The sequence below is a fragment of the Ranitomeya variabilis genome, chromosome 2, assembly GCF_051348905.1.
Source record: "Ranitomeya variabilis isolate aRanVar5 chromosome 2, aRanVar5.hap1, whole genome shotgun sequence".
Classification (NCBI taxonomy): domain Eukaryota; kingdom Metazoa; phylum Chordata; class Amphibia; order Anura; family Dendrobatidae; genus Ranitomeya; species Ranitomeya variabilis.
Window position 1 is genome coordinate 1,104,563,227 of NC_135233.1, and position 20,041 is coordinate 1,104,583,267.

The 20,041-nt window shown below is 44.8% G+C and overlaps 1 protein-coding gene across 4 annotated transcripts in view; it reads left to right on the forward strand.

Moving 5' to 3' along the window:
• Positions 1-11,276, forward strand: part of DNMT3A (DNA methyltransferase 3 alpha) — a 206,130-nt gene extending 194,854 nt beyond the window's left edge. For all 4 annotated transcript variants that reach the window (XM_077291889.1, XM_077291890.1, XM_077291893.1 and 1 more), the window contains 2 exons: positions 4,505-4,623; positions 10,988-11,276. In XM_077291889.1, the coding sequence (XP_077148004.1) occupies positions 4,505-4,623; positions 10,988-11,129 (261 nt within the window). In that variant the 3' untranslated portion in view covers positions 11,130-11,276. The remainder of the gene's footprint in view (positions 1-4,504; positions 4,624-10,987) is intronic.
• The last annotated feature ends 8,765 nt before the right edge of the window (positions 11,277-20,041 follow it).

The following is a 20,041-nucleotide window of genomic DNA, read 5'->3' on the forward strand; positions in this document are numbered from 1 at the left end:
CAAAGATTACGTCGGGGTTTCCATCAGGGCTGTGGAGTCGTGGAGTTGGAGTCGGAGTTAGTTTTGGTTGGAGCCGGAAATGGTAGAAATGTACCGACTCCAGCTTTAAAAAAAAATGTGTTAATATTTCATAATTGAACTTTCATATGAATTTTATAAATGTTACTCAAATATATATGTTCTATCAAACTATGAACAACAGTGATAAGCAGTTCTGCTGGAGATAGAGACATTTCTTACTTCTTGTGTGTCACTGTTCTCCACTGCCCTTATCCAATCTTATACTTGGTTAACCTCATGGTGCCCCAACCCCCCTACTTACAATGTATGAAACTGAAAGTGAAAATGTGTTGCAAATTCTTAGTAGTAAAGCTCCTCCTCTAGACTAGATGTTTACTAGGTGTGCGTCTTCCAAGCATCTCACAGCTGCTACTCAGACGAGGAAGACTGTAAGAAGTATTATCCTTTCAACAAACTTTGCATCAGTTAACTGTGAGTACATGAGGAATAACAGTATTACTGACCACTATATCAGTTGTATGACCTGGCAGTAATTTTGTACAATTGTTTTTAGGAAAAACAATTGTCATTTGGATTGTGAATGCAGAATTAAAAACCTGAGAATGTCAAAGAAGCGTCACATTAAATCAGCTGTATTTGAACATTTCACCATCACTCAAGATAGAAAACATTATGTCTGTCAGTGTATGACAAATGATCCAGACGAAAACAAATGCTGTGAAGCCAAGATCAGTGCATATTCAGGCAAAGATAAAAATGCTCCTACCAGAGCTTCTAATCTAAAGAGACATTTACAGCGCTTTCATCCAGAAGTACTGAAAGCTGTGGATGAGAAAGACTGCATCCAAACCAATTAACCAGTGCCCAGCTCTTCCAGCCAAACAAAGGAGCAGAGAACTTTGCAGCCATCAGTTGCAAGATATTTTGTCAGTGACAAAGTTACGGTGACAATGACAATAGATACATTTAAAAAACAGATCATAGAGCTTGTTGTAAAGGATAGTGTGCCTATTTCATTATTTTCACGACCAGCTTTTATGTGTCTGAATGGGGAAATGGCCCGCAAGCTTGGTGTTTCTCTGGAGAGAGAGAGTATTAGAAAATTAGTAATCGAAGAAGCTTTTAAACAAAAGGAAGAACTTAAAAAAACTCTCAAGGGACGCTTTCTGTTTCTTAAAATGGATGCCTGCACACGTCACAGAGTGAACTATTTTGCCATCAAGTGACAAAAATGAAATAGTTACCAAGAGATTGGCAGTAAAAGACACCAAAGCTCATCACACCAGTGAGTTTCTCCAGGTCTTGGTGGAAAAGGTTCTGCAAGACGATGAACTTAAAAAAGAGCAAGTTCTTTCTGTCGTAACTGACAATGCTTCAAATATGATAAGTACTATTAAGCTAATGAATGAGAGTAATGATGGTGACCAGCAGCTAGAAGAACATTCTGGGTCCACAGACACAGAAATGTTTGAAATAGAGGAACACAGTATTGTAACGGAGGAGCAAACTGAAGTTGCTTCAGATGAACAGCAGCATGATAGTTTAGATGCTCTTGTTGAAACTGTGTCAATACATTCTTTCATTCATCACATGCGCTGTGTTGTGCATACGCTACAGCTGGCTATAAGAGACAGTCTGCAAGAAGGACATGCTGCTGCACTGATTGGCAAGGTGAGAAAATTGGCTACCGTTCCCAGAACCCCTAAAGTTGACTCAATTTTGAAGAGACGTGCTGGAAAAGGGGCAATTATTGATCAAGCCACACGATGGGGCAGTACTTACTTAATGATTCAGCGCTTGGTTGAACTGAAAACCTTTCTTGTAGACATGGCTAACCCTCAACTGACGCTAAATGAAAGTCAGTGGAATCCGGTGACTGAGCTGGAAAAATTGCTAGAGCACCCATTTACAGTGACTAAAAAATTACAAGCAGAGGACTTAACTCCAGGTATTTTCTTAAAGGAGTGGAAGAACCTGATGTTTCGCCTATCCCAAAGAGGAGGGTTAATTGCGAGTGGCATTGCTACATCAATGAAACGGAGAGAGGAGCTACTATTACAAAATAACATTCTTTTGGCAGCTGTTTATGTAGACCCAATGCATCAGATTCTTCTAGATGATCAACAGCTAACTAAAGGAAAAGAAGCTCTGTTTGAAATAGCAGTAAGGATGAAAGGGTTGCAGAACAGTCAGGAGGAACAAGAAGAATTTGGTCTTCCTGCCACATCTTCACCCTCATCAACTGATGAAGAATTTAATTTCGAAAAATACTTGGATCACAAAGACCGTGCAAAGCGTTCCCGCATAGAAGAAAAGTCATCCCCATCAAAGAACACAGCCAGTACATTTCAGCAGAATTTTTCATGTGCACTAAAAGAAATTGAGAAATTTGACTGTTCATCAAAAATAACAGTGCAACAAGCGATTCCTCTGTATCCTGACATTGTCAGAGATGTTGCCCGAGTGGTTACTGCTTTGCCACCAACCCAAGTTAGTGTAGAGAGGTTGTTCTCTGCTCTCAAAATAATTAGATCGGATTTGAGGGCATCCATGAAGGAGGATCTGACAGAGGCAATACTTTTTCTGAGGACAAATTTATAGATTTCTTCTTATTAACTGCATAAGTGTTTATTGCATATTTACTTACAAGAGTTTAGAAAAGTTTATAAAAGTTATTTGCTATATTCTAATTGTATTCTAATAAATATGGTTTAAGTGGTCTGATTACTTATATGATGGTGAGAAACTGAATAAGCACGATGTTAATATTTTACAACAGTAAATTTAATGTTACGAATTGGCCATTTATGAAGGAGTCGGAGCCGGAGCCGGAACCTGATAAAATCCAGGAATCGGAGTCGCAACTGTGGCTTACCGACTCCACAGCCCTGGTTTCCATGTAAATCTCTGAAATACGTGATTCAGACGGAACCTCTTGTGGAAAATTTCCCTAAAATGAGGCAGATGGCAACACTGTGGATGCCATCAGACCTGTGATCCGGTGGTGTCCGTCTCTCTATGCATGCATAAAAGTTCCATCAGCCACAGCTTTGTGCACTTCTGTAAAGAAGAACAACGCTGAATAGAGGCCAGACAGAGTCCAGAGTAACCCTGCTGCCTCATTATAGTGAATGGATCCCTTGGGGGGGGGGGGGGGGTTCATCTGTCATGTCACTCAGAGATTTAGATGGAAACCCCAATGTATGCGCTCAGCGTAGGACGCCAGATAAATGTGATCCAAAATGTTATGTAAAATGTTTCCAATAAAAGCTTCAACTTAATCCACAAAAAAAGCAAGCCCCCACTCAGGACCATCATCTATTAGCAGAAATATAGGGGGCTTCTACGTTACTGGTAGTACAAAGGCTCCTAAAAAGTGCTGTGGCTCCTCACCCCCCCCCCCCCCCCCCCAAAAGAAATCCAGCAAATTTTGTTCTCTCTAGTGCAAATAAGCCACCTCCCTTCTGAGCCCCAGTGTGCCTAAGCCACATTTAACATCCACGTTTGGCATTTCTGTAGTAGAGAGAGCCCGCCTAATTTACGAGTGCGTGTCTTCAGAAGCATGAGCTGGGCACTACAACGTACTGGTACTACAACGTACTGGTCACTACAGTGTACTGGTCACTACAGCGTACTGCTCACTACAGCGTACTGGTCACTACAATGTACTGGTCACTACAGCGTACTGGTCACTACAGCGTACTGGTCACTACAACGTACTGGTCACTACAGCGTACTGGTCACTACAGCGTACTGGTCACTACAACGTACTGGTTACTACAGCGTACTGGTTACTACAGCGTACTGGTCACTACAACGTACTGGTTACTACAGCGTACTGGTCACTACAGCGTACTGGTCACTACAAGGTACTGGTCACTACAGCGTACTGGTCACTACAGCGTACTGGTCACTACAGCGTACTGGTCACTACAGCGTACTGGTCACTACAGCGTACTGGTCACTACAACAGCAGATTTGCTATTTTAACTCTGCAACATTTGTTGCTGCTTGTTTCTAGAAAACACCCATGGAGTCAAATTGTCACTACATCTGTAGATAGATTTAAGGACATAAAAATCTAAAGTTTTAAAATTGCTGAATTTTCACCAAATTTCTGATATTTTTACAAATAAAGAGAAGTTGTATCAATGAAATGTTACCACCATCATGAAGTGCAATATGTCAGGAATAAAGTCTCAGAATCACCAGGATCTGCTGAAGCTCCAGAGTTATGACCTCCTAAAGGGACAGTGGTCAGAATGTTAAAAATTGTCCTGGTGAGGAACAGGTGTGGGGAATGAAGGGGTTAAAGGGTGTAAGTGATGTGAAGCCTCTTAAAGGGGGGCTCCTAGGCATGGAGCGGACTGTTCTGTTTTAATAACATGAGTGCAGGGTCTCCGGGAATCTCTGGGGTGGGCCGGGCTTGGGTTCCTATATGGGGTCCGCTGTCCCGCTCACCTCTGCATCCTGTTTCCTGCAGTTTAGCAAAGTCCGAACCATCACCACTAGGTCCAACTCCATCAAGCAGGGGAAGGACCAGCACTTTCCGGTGTTCATGAACGAGAAGGAGGACATCCTGTGGTGCACGGAGATGGAGCGGTGGGTGACGACTCTAACAACCTCATACTTTATTTCAGGAATTTTTTCTTTGTACCGTTCTGTGCAAAAGTTTTAGGCTGAAAAGTAAAAATGTTTCCAAAATAGAATCATACAATGGTAGAATTGGAAGGGACCTTCCAAGTCATCTGGTCCAACCCCCTGCTCAATGCAGGATTCACTAAATGATCCCAGACAGATGTCTGTCCAGCCTCTGTTTGAAGCCTTCCATTGAAGGAGAACTCACCACCTCTCGTGGCCGCCTGTTCCTCTCATTGATCACCCTCACTGTCAAAAAGTTTTTTCTAATATCTGTGTCTCCTCCCTTTCAGTTTCATCCCATTGCTTCTAGTCTTTCGTTGTGCAAATGAGAATAAAGATGATCCTTCTACAATGTGACAACCCTTGAGATATTTGTAGACAGCTATTAAGTCTCCTCTCAGTCTTCTTTTTTGCAACCTAAACATTCCAAAATCCTGTAACCGTTCCTCATAGGACATGGTTTGCAGATCGGTCACCATTCTGGTCGCTCTTCTCTGAACTTGCTCCAGTTTGTTGATGTCTTTATTAAAATGTGGTGCCCAAAACTAGACCCAGTATTCCAGATGAGTTCTGACCAAAGAGGTGATCACGTGATCTAGACTGTATGCTTCTGTTAATACAGCTGTGGCAAAAATTAACCACCACATCAAAACACTGTCATGGGCAGCCCAATCTCCAGACCTGAACCTCATTGAAAACCTCTGGAATGTTATCAAGAGGATGATGAATAGTCACAAGCCATCAAATACAGAAGAACTGCTGACATTATTGTACCAGGTGCAGTGTTAGAGACTGGTGGAAAGCATGCCAAGACGTATGAAAGCTGTGATTAAAAATCATGGTTATTCCACAAAATATTGATTCCTGAACTCTTCCTGAGTTAAAACATTAGTATTGTTGTTTCTAAATGATTATGAACTTGTTTTCTTTGCATTATTTGAGGTCAGAAAGCACTGTTTTTTTTCTTTAATTTTGACCATTTCCCCTTTTCATTAAAAAAAAACAAAATTCATTGCTTAGAACTTCGGAGACATGTTGTCAGTAGTTTAGAATAAAAGAACAATTTACATTTTTCTCAAAAATATACCTAGAAAGAGAAACATCAGACAAACTGGACATTTTACAGTGGGCTCTTAATTTTTGTCAGAGCTGTGTGTCCCAGAATTGTATTTGCCTTTCTTGCTGCTGCATCACACTGTTGACTCATGTGTAGTCTGTGATCTATTAGTATACCAAAGTCTTTTTCACATGTGCTGTTGCTTAGCCCTATTCCTCCCATTCTGTATATGCTTTTTTCATTTTTATTGCCCAGAAGTGATGTTTGTTTTTATCCATTAAAATGCAAAGAGAAACGAAAATCCCATCAGTATCTGGTGACCGCCCGTCGCCTCCATCATCAGTATCTGGTGACCACCTGTCCCCTCCATCATCACTATCTGGTGACTGTCCATCACCTTCATCATCGGTATCTGGTAACCCGCAGATACTGATGATGGAGGTGACGGGCGGTCACCAGATACTGATGATGGAGGGGACGGGTGGTCACCAGATAGTGATGATGGAGGGGACAGGCGGTCACCAGATACTGATGATGGAGGCGATGGGAGTTCACCAGATACTGATGATGGAGGTAACGAGGGGCCACCAGATACTGATGATTGAGGCGACGGGGGGTCACCAGATATTGATGATGGAGGGGACAGGTGATCACCAGATAGTGATGATGGAGGGGACAGGTGGTCACCAGATACTGATGATGGAGGCGATGGGAGATCACTAAATACTAGTGATGGAGGCGATGGGCGGTCACCAGATACTGATGATACAGAAGACAGGCGGTCACCAGATACTGATGATGGAGGCGACTGGCGGTCAAAAGATACTGATGATAGAGGCGACAGGCGGTCACTAGATAGTGATGGGATTTATTTCTCTTTTTTGGACGCTTCATTGGGGCATATAGAAATCATGGGTATATGCTGCCATCTGGAGGCTGTAACTAAAAAGACATCTTAAGAAAAAAATGTCTCCTTCCCCACAAGTGACACCTGTTCTGACACCCAGCTATTCAGTTTAGCTTAGTGTCACGTAGGAGGCAGACACAGGTCCGAGTTTCAGGCCTGATTTGTCTCTGATTCTTTGCTGGATAGACGAACCCCTTTCCTTCTCCCTCTCCTTCTCCCTCTACTTCTTCCTCTCCCTCTCCTTCTCCTTTAGGTTGGGTAACAGGGCAGCGTGGGTCACTCTGTTTCACCCCCTTAAGCGATGGAGGAACCAGCCAGTAGCTGTCAGTCTGTATCTGCTGTCATCGGGGCGGTCGGACCATTGTACCGTGACAGTCGATGATCCTGTACCTGGGGTGGACGCTCCTTTGCCTTGTGACACCTGCCGACCCCCAGAGCGTAACCCGTTGCATGGAGCAGAAGATGGATCTGGGACTTCCAAGACCACAGGATCCACCCTCTTCAGCACTTTTATGTCTCTAGCTTTGGTCCGTTGTGCTGTATCCTTCCCTTGACCACTCCTGGTGATGTCCTCGCTCCTTAGTAGTCCAACGGTGGTTCCGGTCCATTTGCCTGCCCCTTTCCTCTCCTGCCTCATTTGCGCCTAGTTGTTTCCCATCAGGCCACACCACTTCCCCTCCCACCAGCAAATCTGGTTTATGCTGGCTTCTTCCTGCCCGTTGTGTAGGCTTCGCTCCTTTTTATTCTTCTGGGCGCTGCCATTTTTTCCCTCATCTTAGTGAAATTAGCCTCACTGTAAGGTTCGGCATCCACACGCCGCCTCATCAGACAGCCATCCAACCTCACAAGCCCACCATCTGGCCTCCCCTTGTGGCCACGCCTCATGTTGTTACCCCTCCATTGGCCATCCTCAGCTGAGCAGTCACCCTCCAGGACCAGGTAGGTTGTTTGTCTCCCTCAACCAGAGGTAGCTTGTCTGACCACCTCCCAGAGCAAGTGTCTTTTCATAGGTGAGTCCGTAAAGCCAGCGGAGATCCTGAGTATTACATATCGCACAGGTAAAGCAGACAGTACTCCGACTATGTTTCTCAGCAAGTCAATGCAACAAGCGAGGCATTTTGTTGGACTGATCACACAGAAAATCCTGTCTGCACTCGGACTACTGTCCATTGAGTCAGACCTTCTGTTGGGTTCCACTTTCTAGGTCATTTTGCATACACGGACCTGAGTACTCCCTGGCATTTGTTTAGATGAGTCAGTTCAGCTGAGACCCCTCAGTAGGGCGCGTTTGACCGGTGAACCAGACAGGTCCTTGATCACTTTCTTAAATGAGTAGACCTATCAGCAGAGACCTCTCGGTTTGTGCGTTTCTCCAAGTCCAGCCTTAATGTTTTCCTCTGGAAGATATCTCTCAGCTTAGCGCATCACTTCACACAGTCCTGGTAGCTTTGCTCCAACTTTCTGTGCTGGAGGAGGATAGCACCCTTTGGGTTCATGATTCCAGCCTTCAGCAGGGACATTTCCTCTGCTTCTAGAGGCAGGGGTGACTGACTCTCTAGTTGTTGTTTTTTTTGCAGTGACGAATGCTGGCGAGTCACTGGTTTACGCTTCTTCAGCCATGGGAGTTTTTGGTTCATGGTACCTTAGACCATAAATCAAATATCCTTGGATTGATGCCCCAGAAGCCTTGGGGTTTGGCCACCTCGTATCTTTTTGCCAGTGGGCTTAATTTTGGGCGAATTCCTCATATTTCCATATACCCTGGTGGATGCATTTTGCCTTGGTAGGGCGCTACTTTACGCTCATGAGTGTCTGATGAAGCTTCCCCTTGATGCAGCTAATTCAGTACTGTGCTTCAGCCCTCATGTTCTCGGTCTCCACTTTATCCTAGAACTTTTTTTCCTACAGTCCTGGATTGCGGGGTTAGAGTATACTAGCAATGTTTCTATGCTTTCACCTCCTGTGGGAGTGCTGGCCATGTCCGTCTCATTTGAGGCTTAAGACACTTTGGTTGTGTTGATTGGACCATCAGGGTGTTTGGAGATTTTTTTGCCCCTCGAAGGTCTCCTAGGATGCCAAGCTCCTCTACTAGAGTTTCCTTTGGCAGGTGACAGGTTCAGGATGACGGTCAATGCGGAAATCTTGGTCTTTTACTATCAGGACAAAGTTCTTCCTTGCCTTATTTCAGACTGAAAACTCTGAGTCCTTGGTAAACTCAGTGTTCTTCTGGTTGGGTCCTGAACTCTTCTTCGCTGCAGATTCCCCATGGTAGCACCCATTGCATCCAGATAGACCTTTCCCAGAGTCTTTTTTTTCCACCCAAATTCTCTGTCGTTTAATTTACCGGCACGACTGTTCACACCACAGTTCTGAAGGCTTTAAGTCTTCCTGATTAGATCGGACTGGTATCCTGGCACAAAGGCCTGACACATCACACTTTAGCATTAGTAAATGCTCATTAGTTCCCTCTTTTTGAGATGATCAGAGACATCTCTCCGTTCTGGCTTTCTTGCAAGATGATTTCTTTCCTCTTCTTGAGCTCTTCCATCAGGCGAGGCTTTGATGGGCGTCTTTCGCCTCTTTTTCTCTCCTTATCTAGGACAAAGTTATCTCGCATCCAGCATCCTCTTTTCTCCCTAACCCTGTTTTCCTCTCCCCGAGAGACTCTTACACAATCTGATGGGGTCAAGACTGTGCAGCTCTACTTGTCTCTCACGGCTCTGTTCAGATGCCTTGCTAGTTATCCTGGTATGCCCTTGCAGAGGTCGGACTACCTCTAAGGCTGTCATTGCTCGCTGGTTTAGATTTACCATTGCTGAAGATTGGGGTAAGCCAGGGTACCACCAGCTAAGCACTGCTCACGTCACCCAAGCACTGGAAGCTTCCTGAGTTGTACGCATCCTGGTATCTGATCTTCTACTCTGTAGGGCCGCTACTTACCGTAGTTTTCAGTCCTTATCTTTGCCGAGGTCTTAGGCTACGTTCACATTTGCGGTCAGCGCCGCAGCGTCGGGCGCCGCAGCGGCGCCGCATGCGTCATGCGCCCCTATACTTAACATGGGGGCGCATGGACATGCGTTGTGCTGCGTTTTGCGCCGCATGGCCGCAAGCGTTGGACGCAAGAAACGCTTCAAGTTGCATTTTTTTTGCGTCCAACTTGCGGGCAAAAACGACGCATGCGGCGCAAAACGCAGCGTTTTAGCGTGCGTTTTGCCGCGTTTTTGTTTGCGTTGTGCGCTGCGGCGCCGACGCTGCGGCGCACAACGCAAATGTGAACGTAGCCTTACCTTTGCATCGGCAGACAGCTTTCCAGAAGGATCCTGCAAGTATTAGTTTCTCAGGTGGTAATCTTAAGGTTTGCTATTTCTATTTCTGCAATATTAGTTTTCCCAGGCCAGGGACCACTTTTGGACGTCCCATGGTTTCAAGTGTTCCCCGATGAACTGTCCTAGAAAAGAGGATTTTTGGTACTCGCCTAACATTTACTTCTTGTAGCCTCCATTTCCTCGTTTGGGTGGTCTTTGTTTTGCTTCTCCTACAGCTTTATGCACTAACTGAATAGCTTGGTGTCGGGTGTAGCCTGTCTACGTGAGGCGACGTTTTTCTTATTTTCTTAAGATGTCTGCCTCTAGGTGGCAGCATATACCCACGGGTTTCCTGAATCCTCCAATGATTTTACATTGGCTGCCAAAAATCCTCTATTTTCGTTCATTCACTTTGTATTTTGGAAATTGATATTTTTTTCCAACACTCCTATTTTTGGAAGCTTCTTACTTTGCAGTATTTTCTCCACACCTGTCTAAAACTTTTGTACATTATGTTTAGATTGTTAAATAATTATTTTTTTACACGTTCTATTTTTATATATTTTTGTTTATTTCATAAGTTTTTATCATTTTCTTTATATCGCAATTATTCTGTATATTTTTATTTATTATATCATGATTATTTTTTGTATTGACACATCCCATTCCATCAATGACTATGATTAGCCATCCTGGCCATCGATATCACGGTGACGTGTGACTCTAGTCCTGCCCGGTGCAGTGGCTACAGGCCGGTGTTGTGCCGATGGAATGGGATGTGCAAGTTCCTTTGGTCCTATTGTCGGTATAGTTTTAGATTATTTTATATCGCTATTTTTATCATTTTGTTTATTGTATGTCATTATTTTTCACATCTTTATTTCTTTTAGCTCCTGATCAGTATTTACATTTATTGTTTATATTTTTATGTATTTTACATCATTTATTTTAATCAGGATTGTTCTTTGTATATTTTTCTGTGTGTAATGTAGTTTTTCGGGCTCCTGAACACTTTTCCGAGTGTTTAATCCCAATTTGTGTTGTCTTTCGCTCCAGGGTTTTCGGCTTCCCAGTCCACTATACAGATGTCTCCAACATGAGCCGTTTGGCCCGGCAAAGGCTTCTTGGAAGATCTTGGAGTGTTCCGGTCATTCGTCACCTCTTTGCTCCTCTTAAGGAATTTTTTGCCTGTGTTTAAGTAATTGAGGCAAAAAGGACCTGAGGCCGATATCCAACCTTCCAGCTCCCCCCAAAAAAGTCTCTCGGCTCCTCTCTCAGCTCCACCCAGGAAAGAATAATTTTAGACAAATGTTCGATAGAAGAAACAAAAGCTTGTGGGAGAGGGCCTGCAGCACTGAGGAGCGAGCGGGCGGCCTGAGATCTGAGCAGACACTTCTATGTAACTTTTTTGTTTCATGTTACACTCTCCTTTAAGTCTCATTTTACTTTTTTAAGTTTTTACCTTTGAGGTTTTTGTAGGGGGAGGGGGGATCCTTTTATCCCTCTCCAGTTTTTAGTACAGTAGCCGGCTGCGGATCTTTAAAGACGTCGTCCCTGAATTTGTGCAGCCACTTTCAGGTTTTTAGTCCATTTTAGAGATTATAGTTTCTCCCCCCTCCCCTCTTATCCCGGTGCTAAGAGTCGGGTTTTTCCGGTTTTAGTTTTAAGGGTCTTTTAAGTGATCGGCAGCCGCCCCCCACTGGGTCCAGTGTGCTGGACTTTAATTTTTTTAGGCTGCAGATTAAAAGGATAAGTCAATACGTACACACAATGCAAAAGGTCCATGATCTACATGTCGTGGACGGAGAAATCACGGACATAGCAGCACAAGGAGGGGGCTACACGTGGTCTGCCACGTACGTTCCACACCTCTTAGCACACACTGACGCCCACGTCTGCTGACCGGTGCTGTTCCGTCATCGCCTTCTGGGCCGACTGTGCCCAGCGTACATCACATTGTCCAAACCTCTCTCATATTGTCTGGGTCTGATCACCTTTTAATGTAATGACTGGGAATATTGAGGATATCTAGATGTATGAGTATTCCCAATGTTACATGTTACCACGAGAATGTTGCTGAAAAAATAACAATTTTAAATATATATATTTTTTTTTACAGTATTTCAGGTGCCTCAAGCAAGAGGCCTGGAAAACGCATCAGCTCAGACAGACAGCGCTGACCTCGATCACTGTTTACAGCTCTAATACTGTATGTGTAATACCTGACGCTCTACAAGTGTGTGCACAGCCGGAGAGCCTGCCCCGCCGCCGCCTGCACACCGCCGGGCCGGAGACGGCCGCAGACTCTCACAATGGTGCTTCTATCTTTCCCTTCTTGTCTTTCTGGCCTCACTGTCTCCACGCCCAGATAGGCACAGCTCGACACCTGTAGATTAAAGGACCCAAAATATATACATATATGTAGACTATATAAAGATATAAGACTTCTATCCTGTGTACCTGATGCTGCTCTATATATTATACAGTGGCATTACTGTATGCCCTTAGTTTTCCCTGTGATTGGCTGCAGTGGTCCATATTGGATCTGGTGACCTTTATTCGTGTTGGTCACAAAGTGTTGCTACTAATGGTGTCATTGTCAGTGATTAAGAGGTGGTGAGATCAGTCGGTGATGGTAGACACTGTAGCTTTAAGTATTTTTGTGACTGTGATAATTGCTCTTAATCATCAAGAAACTGCTGGTGTTTACGCAGGGGCAGTGGCTGTCGGTGGTTGAGCAGGGGCAGTGTCTGTCGGTAGTTGAGTAGGGGCAGTGGCTGTCGGTGGCTGAGCAGGGGCAGTGGCTGTCGGTGGTTGAGTAGGGGCAGTGGCTGGCGGTGGTTGAGCAGGGGCAGTGGTTGAGCAGGGGCAGTGGCTGGCGGTTAGGCAGGAGCAGTGGCTGGCGGTGGTGGAGCAGGGGGGAGTGGTTGAGCAGGGGCAGTGGCTGTCGGTGGTTGAGTAGGGGCAGTGGCTGTTGGTTGAGCAGGGGCAGTGGCTGGCGGATAGGCAGGAGCAGTGGCTGTCGGTGGTTTAGCAGGGGCAGTGGCTGGCTGTGGTTGAGCAGAGGCAGTGGCTGTCGGTGGCTGAGCAGGGGCACTGGCTGGCGGTGGTTGAGCAGGGGCAGTGGCTGTCGGTGGTTGAGCAGGGGTAGTGGCTGGTGCGTGGTTGAGCAGGGGGCAGTGGTTGAGCAGGGGCAGTGGCTGAGCAGGGGCAGTGGCTGTCGGTGTTTGAGCAGCATCAATGACTGTCAGTGGTTGTGCAGGGGCCGTGGCTGTCGGTGGTTGAGCAGGGGCCGTGGCTGTCGATGGCTGAACAGGGTCTGTGGCTGTCGATAGTTGAGCAGCGGCAGTGACTGTCTGTGGTTGAGCAGAGGCAATGGCTGTCGGTGGTTGAGCAGAGGCAATGGTTGTCGGTGGTTGAGCAGGGTCAGTGGCTGGCGGTGGTTGAGCAGGGGCAGTGGCTGGCGGTGGTTGAGCAGGGGCAGTGGCTGGCGGTTGAGCAGGGGCAGTGGCCGGTGGTGGGTGAGCAGGGGCAGTGGCTGGCGGTGGTTGAGCAGTGGCTGGCAGTGGTTGAGTAGGAGCAGTGGCTGGCGGTGGTTGAGCAGGGGCAGTGGCTGGCGGTGGTTGGGCAGTGGCTGGCGGTGGTTGACCAGTGGCTGGCGGTGGTTGAGTAGGAGCAGTGGCTGGCGGTGGTTGAGCAGGGGCAGTGGCTGGCGGTGGTTGAGCAGGGGCAGTGGCTGTCAGTTTATCAGGGGCAGTAACTAGAGGAGACTGCTGTTGAGTGCAGGGGCAGTAAATGTCACTGATTAAGCTGAGGCAGGAACATGATCATTAAGCAGGGGTGATACCTTTTTTGATTAAGAGGCAGTAACTGGCTGCACTTGGGCAGGGGTGGTAACAGAGGTGACTGCTATTAATTAAACAAGGGATAATTATGCAGGAGTTGCACTTGTCAGTTATTAACCAAGGATGGCCGCTTTCTGGTCGCTGGAGGTAATTGTCAGTAATGATCCATAGGCAGTAATGTTCTGAAATTTAGCTCAGAGAGTCACCTTTATTGTTTAATCAAGTGGCTGTACCTTTCATTAATTTGGAAAATGCAGCAGCTGTCAGTACTTAAGCAGGGGTGAGGACAGAGGTGACTGGCATTGATTAGACAAGGACAAAAACTCCTTAATCACGTTTGTGAGTTAACCAGGGTTGGTGACTGTCGGTGATTAATCGAAGACTGCTACTTTCAGTGATTAACCAGGGGCTGTAAGCACCGATTAGTCAGAGGCAGTAATTCCCGATAATTAAGCGAGGGCAGTACCTCTTAGCTATTAAGCTGGGGCAGTTCCTTTTAGATTTTAAGCAGGGGCAGTACCGCTTAGATTTTAAGCTGGGGCAGTACCGCTTAGATTTTAAGCGTGGGCAGTACCTCTTAGCTTTTAAGCAGGGGCAGTTCCTTTTTAGATTTTAAGCAGGGGCAGTACCGCTTAGATTTTAAGCGTGGGCAGTACCTCTTAGCTTTTAAGCAGGGGCAGTTCCTTTTTAGATTTTAAGCAGCGGCAGTACCGCTTAGATTTTAAGCGTGGGCACTACCTCTTAGCTTTAAAGCGGGGGCAGTAACTGTTCAGCTATGTTTATCCATGTACTTTTGTAAAACATTTATTGTGAAAATCAGGCAGTCCGGCATCCAGGGAGCTCTTCATAAAAACATCCAATTTTATTAAAATCCACATTGACCCCATGTGTACGGTCTAGCCTAAATAATTCTGACTGCAGTCCTTCGCAATGACTAGGGACTCAAATGGCCTGTAGCCTGTCAGCTAGGCCGTACGTACACACTGGCTACATATGGATCTTACTATTGTCTAAATAAAGTTGTTTCATGAAGCGCCATCTGGATGCCGGACGATCTGTTTCTTAGTTTGCCGTTGCCCTGTCTCGGGGCTTCTGTGCTAGGGAGGTCCTCTGCCACTGAGTGGTGAGCTGCCGATCTGTCTTATTAATCCCTTTATTGTGTGCACACACTTGTAGAGATTATGTAGAGTTCATGGTACTAACTTATTACTACTGTATACAATACTTGGTGCTTTCCATAAACGGGATGATTAAAAACATCGGCTTCCAACGGTGCCTTATGAGACCTCGTCACCCTCGAACCGCAGGGGATGTTTGGTGCTTCCTGGACATGTATACAATCACGGTGCTGACTATGTGATCTGGTGCTTCTATACTAGACATGTGCCTAATATACCAATATCTGACCGACATCACCGGGACAATGTTTTCCCACGACTCCCTGGCACCGCTCGTCCAAATGGGGGTAAAATTAATCATAATCTTAAAGGGAACCTGTCACCACGTTTTTGGAAGATGGGATAAAAATAGCGTTAAATAGGGGCAGAGGTGGGCGTTACATTAGTGTGTTTGTTATGCGTTTATTACCCACCTAAGTTGCCGAAATACCTTTGCAAAGTCTCCGTTTTCGCCTGTCAATCAGGCTGGTCTGGTCAAAAGGGCGTTGTCTTCCCCCAGATTTTGCGTAGTTTTCCGTTGGTGGCGTAGTGGTGTGCGCATGCCCAAGGTCCCGAATCCTCTGCCAGGGGATTTAAAAGAGCGCGCTGTTCGTTATTTCATTGGTGATCGGTGGGCGCGGCCATCTTCCTTTGGCCGCGCGTGCGCAGAAGCGGCGCTCTGCTGGCCGCGGCTTCAGGAAAATGGCCGCCGCGATATCCATCTGCGCACGCGCGACATCCCGCGGCCATTTTCCTGAAGCCGCGGCCAGCAGAGCGCCGCTTCTGCGCACGCGCGGCCAAAGGAAGATGGCCGCGCCCACCGATCACCAATGAAATAACGAACAGCGCGCTCTTTTAAATCCCCTGGCAGAGGATTCGGGACCTTGGGCATGCACACACCACTACGCCACCAACGGAAAACTACGCAAAATCTGGGGGAAGACAACGCCCTTTTGACCAGACCAGCCTGATTGACAGGCGAAAACGGAGACTTTGCAAAGGTATTTCGGCAACTTAGGTGGGTAATAAACGCATAACAAACACACTAATGTAACGCCCACCTCTGCCCCTATTTAACGCTATTTTTATCCCATCTTCCAAAAACGTGGTGACAGGTTCCCTTTAATATTCTACACAACTCCATTCACACTGGCAAGGAGTGCCTTATACCATCCTATAGCCAAGCGTTTTGCCGGCCTTGTGTTTTATTTCATAGTTGGATTTAATATACACACATCACTCGTTGGTGTGAGCCACTTTGGACACATTTGACCTCTCTGTACAGTAAAGTGAGGGGTCGGGGCGACTATAAAATCTTCTGTTGCTGTTAAACATTTGCTCCGATCTTTTCAGTTCGGATGCGGTACTTTTTAGAAAAGTTACCTAATGGTGTAAAAAAGCAGAGCAGCATTAACCAGTCCATAGGCAGGTCCCAGCAATTGGCACTAGTTATCTTCTCCCATGTACGGACAGGTGTGAACGGTGCCTTATTGCCAATATGCTTTCATTAACTCGGCACCAGCTTTAATGTTTTCCTCAAAGTCAGGAGATTTCAGATATTTCTGGTGAACTGTTCAAACCAACGCCATGGCTTCATATATGCCAACAATGCAGGTCTGTATCCTCTGGCCTGTTCATACTAACAGAGCTATGCAACAGAAGCATAAGTTGTGTCAAAGGCTGCAGATCACAGCATTACTATCTGGAAACGGGGTCGTTTTTACCTTTCTATCCAAACCAGCTACTTCCTTCAGGCACGTTCCAATCTGTTTGCATTTAATGAGATTGTGCAAAATCCCAAACGTGGACCAACACTGGTGCTTGCTGTATAGGTTTTTACATACATTTACTGTATTGCAGGGAGGTAGCTTCCTCCCGAATGAGTGCTAAATCATACTGAGCTTCCAATGGAGCATCTCAGGCAAGACCAGCCTCATGCACCTCCAGCGGAAGGAAGATGTTTTTAGTCATCCCACAACATCAAACAATAAAACTACCCACTTTTTATACTCCTGTTTGTAGACAAGGTCTTCAAGATATACATGCTCTAATACCCCTCAACTCATAGAGGTTGATACATGATCGTTACTATGTTGTATGAATATCAGTCATACTGGGATAATAGGGTTTTAGATTGCAGGGGTTGGTGGTACAGTTGTGGGGTCCACAACCACCCCTCTGCTATTTTATATCATGTAACCAGATGGAACATTCTGATAGCCGTTGCTTACATTCATCTTGTCTCTTTGTGTTAAGAAGGGTCGACTTTGACCCTCAGTCTTCTCCTTTGTATATGATGTGAACATTTTTATTTTTATTTTGTGTCCAAGTACTTGATGAAGGCAGGGCTGTGTTGTGATGTTTCATGTTTTCATATTATCTTATGTTCCACTTGGTCTATATTTTATCACCGTGATGTTATTTTGCTTTAAATGATCAAGCAGCCAGGGGCTGTTTGCTGCATCTCGGACCTGTAGACTCCTAGCCGACCATACAGTTGAGCATCTTGCCACCAATCAACCCTGTGGAGTTCTTGGCACAAATGTTATGTCTTATGACTTGGCTACATGATAACATCTTGCATCCACTATCATATTCCAGTCTGTTGTTTGCCATTAGCCAAAAGTGCTGACATTGTGCAGTTCTTCTATGTGGGTAAGAAAATTATTTGTCAACTTTATTTCTATTTTTCTTATTAAAGTGATTTTTCTTCATACTGTGCTACTGTGCTGAACATATTGGTGCAATCGCATAGAAAATATTTCTGAAATTGCACTGGAAAGTTCCAAAAACAAGGAGTTAGAGGGAAGCACCAGTACCTCATAAGTTTCCTCTAGTTTTGACTTAATACTAATAATAGGATCCTGAATGTAGGCCGCTGTCAATGACATGAACCTACTGACCGAAAAAAAGTTGGAGGTGCGGCAGAGAATTGGCATTATCTTATCACCTCCGAAGCAAAATTGAATCTGCGTTCTACTTTGAGGAATACTGTAGTAACAAAACAACACAAAACTTGTGTTCCCAAGATTCGGCCATATTCAAGTGTAGAAGTCATTGAGAGAAGTATTATTATTTCCTATATTATTGAGTGACACCATGGAAACATGGAATAGGTTAACTCTGCCATCACCCAATGCTCAAGGTGGGTTTTGGTGAATCCTAAGGCTCTAAGCTCTTAACAGGTTTGGTCATATTCCAGTCTGTTTTAGTAAAATGCCATATAAAAAGATAAAGCACAAGATAATGGAGATCCTACATGGTGCTGGGGAAATAACACATTACAAAGTCTGCGGGGTTAATGGGATGACTGATATTCAGCAATCTTTTAGAGAGATCTGGATATTTGTCTATTTTGAGGTCAAAATGGTGGACTAAACCTGTCGTATGTATAGAGCATCGGCTGGCGATGTAAGAATCGCCAACCTCAGGCCTACGTTCTCTGATGAGAGGTCAATCCTGCTTAATCATCATTTATAGGGCCATTTGCTTCAACACCACCCACTATACAGGTGGCTTTACAGGTTCAATTTCACTGGGTGAAGGACTAACAATCTTCCTGGGAACATTCAGCAAAAGATCTTTCCTCAAACTATTGGATAAAAAAAATTCACAACACGACTGACTTGCCATTTCAGGATAATGTGTCTTTGATGGCCTAAAATTATGTGTTTCACCTAACAAAGGTTTGTTCTGCTTAAAATCGTCCATTTTCATCTTTAGTATGTGTATGAGAAGTTTAAGACTTGGTTCTGGTGATAGTTCCTCCACCTTCCTCTGTCGACATTAACACGTACAGGCAGCTTCCGTAAAATGCAGCAGAATATGTCCATCAAGTCCTGCCCATCACATGTGGACCACACTACAATATTAGATTCTTAATTGAGAAGATCTCCTGAATCATAGAAGGCCTCTTCAGGAGACTAAGCCAGCAGCTCTACAATTATAACAAGACTCCAATAGTTTCCATAAGAAGAATTATCCATAACAGCCTCAAAACAGTAATTTTGATGGATAATTGCTCTACTTCTACTACTACACACAATCTGGGTGTAAGTTGGTCACCGATATGAAACTTTTTATGAGAAATTATACAACAGGTTGATATGTCTTTCTTCTGAAGATGTTTTCACGTTCCGGCCTTTAATACTTTACATTCCAAAACTAGCTGCAGTTTACAGATGTGAAGATGTCCACACCCGACAGACGAGAGATTAGGTCACACTGCCGCCATGAGGAGTCCCTTCACTGCATCACCGAAGAGCACATAAATAAAACACCTTGTTTTCTACACTTTATGTTGATAGAACATTAACAGGAAATAAACGTTTGTACAAGGGACAATATCTTCACACAACTTGATAATTATGGCTTCAAGATGCTGGTAGATACGTCCAATGTTCTTGTGTCCTCTTGATCCCTTGTGTCTAAGCTTTCCATTGATGTCTCTTATCTGTTCTACATAACATCTCACTCAACTAAGAAAAACACAAGACAGATCAGTTAAAATGGTGTAATGAGTATCTACAACTACTATATGAAATGATCATTGCCCCAATTGTAGAATCTTCCCCTTTGTCCAGCTGGATCCTCTAGGCTTTGACCAACAACTCCACATGGTCTTGTCATTGTGTTAATAAGGAGAACAACGGATGCAGTGAGAGCATTGAAATGTTAGCTTCAGTGGTTGTTCACCTCTACTTTTATATGAAGTAGAAGAGAGGTCTATGGCTGAAACATCGATCTCGAAACAAGGCCAGCATATCGATCTCTATGTTTAGTTATCTGGTAGGAAGTGAATACATTCATAATAGTCAGAGATTGGTTGTTTAAAAATTGACTGCTCGTGTCTGTCCAGGGCTCTAAATGTATTCCATGTGTCCCATTCATACAGCGCAGACATCGCCAATAAGTAGACAAGCTAAATATGATGTACCAACTCTGAGTTAGACTTTGTCTTCCTCTGGACTCAAAGTTCTATTCTGAATTCTTTGGAATTTCTGAGTGGGCTTAGAAGACAAAAACAGTAGCGCAAAGTTTCTGTAACACAAAAATATCTTAGCAAAAAGTTTCTATGGTTGTGTAAGAGAGCAGTAAGCACGTTTCAC